Genomic DNA, 2,478 nt, shown 5'->3' with positions numbered 1-2,478 from the left:
ATGATAATAATAATAATAGGAGAGTGTTGTGATGTTTGTACTGATATTAGAATAAGAAGAGTGGAAAGTAAAAGCATAACTTAGATAAAGGTAGTTAAAAAATTGATGAAGCTTAGTGGGAATAAGTGAGTGAATTGGGATGTTAAATGAAGTAAGATATGAAGAAAAAATATGTAATAAGCGCATGTTTTTACACTAATATTAAGACTGTCCTAAATATACACGAGAAGTTGGGGAAAGCAATCACGGAAAGGCAGGGTCAAGTGCACAGTACACATATCATCACTGAGGTAGCTGTAGGGATTAAAGTAGTGGATTAAAACAAAGGAAAGAAAATAAACAATTAAAAAAGAGAGTACATGATAACAAAAAAGCACAAAAAGAAAATAATATATCAGGATAAGAAAATGATTCTCTATAGCTCACTGTAAAATAGTTTTTACAGTGTAAATATTACTTTGAATTTTTCAATGTGATAGTGAATACTAATATTCAGCTGTGAAAAAGTACAAAATATATAAGCAGATACAGTAGAAGTTGGAGGGAGGGATTCATAAAGTGTGTGATAACATCGAGGTCTTCTTTTTTCTAGGATATAATAATAATAATGGCCAACGCTTGGTGTAGAACAATATTATATTATTGGGAGGGGAATTTTAAACAAGGAGTAACATTGAATGACCGAGGACGCCAAAAAAAGAATAAAGAGGTAAAAACTATCTAAAGTCTCGCTTATATAAACTTAGAAGAGAGTTTAATGTAGAAAATAATAGAAAGCAAAACTCCACTAATTCCATACCGTTGTACAGAGGAGAAGTTAACATCATTCAGTGATCGAATGACACATCTCAAGAAAGAGAGCCAACCTCATTTAATTTAGGGTATTAAAAGGTTGCAGCATGCAAAGAAGCTGAATGAAGGCCACAAGTCAGCCATAATACATAGAAGAAACGGAAAACTAACCGCATCCGCGAGAAACAGCAGCTGTACCGGGTTGTTTCACTAGTATGTAATATATAATTACCATCAAGCAGCATCACCAACAAATAGTGAGGTTTGTACTTTTAGGTATAGAAATATGCGCTGTTTTTAAAGGAGGGAAGGCTGGACGTGTGGAGGATTAGTATGTATTCAATATATACAGACCGTTACGGATTGAAATTAATGTGAGAGTGTTCTTGCAAAATAACATTTGCATCTTCTTGAAAGTTGGTTTCATAAAGTTTGTATGCTTTGCAAACGAAACGTTTCGAGCGACTCTGTCGGTAAAGCGACGACCATAAAGCTTCATATAAATGTTATTTGTGATACACATACAACCGTGGCTTTTGTATCCGTGAATACTCACATTAATTACAGGTATACTCAAAGGAGACATAATGTTGCTTATTCTTTTCGCTAACTCACACCAAGCTAGCAAATAGCGGCTGATGCGTTCTTTACTTCAAACCATCTTGACTGTGGCAGCTTTGTTTGTGGCAGCAGCAGCGATACACAAAGCGGAGGGAAACCCAGGTCAGGGGATACACGAAGATGATTTTAATCCTTTATGTGTTGTGTCAGACGAGCTAAAAAAGTCAGAAGGTTACGCCAAACATCTAATATCGGAACTTGACGCGGCGGCGTCAGTAGGAATCAAACAAGCACTAAGACTCAAGATATATGCCGAAACACTGTCTACGGCAACACAACGAACCAAGCTGAGGACCCTGGCCAGCGCGTACCTAGACTACAGCCTGACAGAATTTTCGAAAGGAGCCGGCAACTGTAAAACGGCGATCAAGTATACGGCAGCAGCAAATTACGTCGCAGCTGGTGTAGACACGATAATGGATCTGCTAATCGGAGCGGAGGCAGGCGCAGCAGGCGGCACCGGCGCGTGCACTCGGACAGGCGCCGCCACATCGTCAACAGCCAAACCAAAGTCACAGCTAAATCCGGCGTGCACAGCACGCTACACCAAAGACAGACCACACAACCCATCAGCAAAACCAGAAGCGGCGAATATAAAGCTGAGCGGAGCGCCGGGAACAGCTCTAAGCGCAAGCGGACACGACACGTGCGCACTAACAAGCACGCAAAGTGACTGTCTCTTTCACAGCGGCCATGTCAATACCGGCACAATCAGCTTCCTCAACGGACTAGTAGGTTTAAAAAAGAACGGCCTGACAACCAGGGCGTTTGACCCTTCTACGGCACAGCAGACAACCCACCTTGCTCTTTTCACGGCAAAAACAGCGCTGCAAACACTAAACGGCCTAGAAGGCAAAGCAGGCGCAGCCGCGGGTAACAAAAGTACGGAACAGCTCGCAGCTCTAGCGACCCTAGCAACCCACGCAGCAGCATCACAAGGAAAAAAAGACAGCGACGGCGCAGAGCTCAAAACCCAGGAATTTGGCGAAACAGGCGCCAAAATTAATCAAGCGTTGTGGCATGTAGTGGAAAACTTCGAAGTCGCAAGAGAAGCTTTACCAGATT

General features: G+C 41.6%; 1 pseudogene across 1 annotated transcript in view; it reads left to right on the top strand.

Moving 5' to 3' along the window:
- Nucleotides 1–1,430: 1,430 nt before the first annotated feature.
- The window catches only part of TEOVI_000746900:pseudogene, a 1,261-nt pseudogene continuing 213 nt past the window's right edge, over nucleotides 1,431–2,478 (top strand). The window contains exon 1 of the mRNA in view: nucleotides 1,431–2,477. Within this exon, the coding sequence occupies nucleotides 1,431–2,477 (1,047 nt within the window). The remainder of the gene's footprint in view (nucleotide 2,478) is intronic.

This window comes from Trypanosoma equiperdum (assembly GCF_001457755.1).
Source record: "Trypanosoma equiperdum strain OVI genome assembly, contig: ctg_1618, whole genome shotgun sequence".
Lineage (NCBI taxonomy): Eukaryota > Euglenozoa > Kinetoplastea > Trypanosomatida > Trypanosomatidae > Trypanosoma > Trypanosoma equiperdum.
The sequence above is the reverse complement of the archived record's forward strand: the minus strand, read 5'-3'. Positions and strand labels throughout refer to the sequence as shown.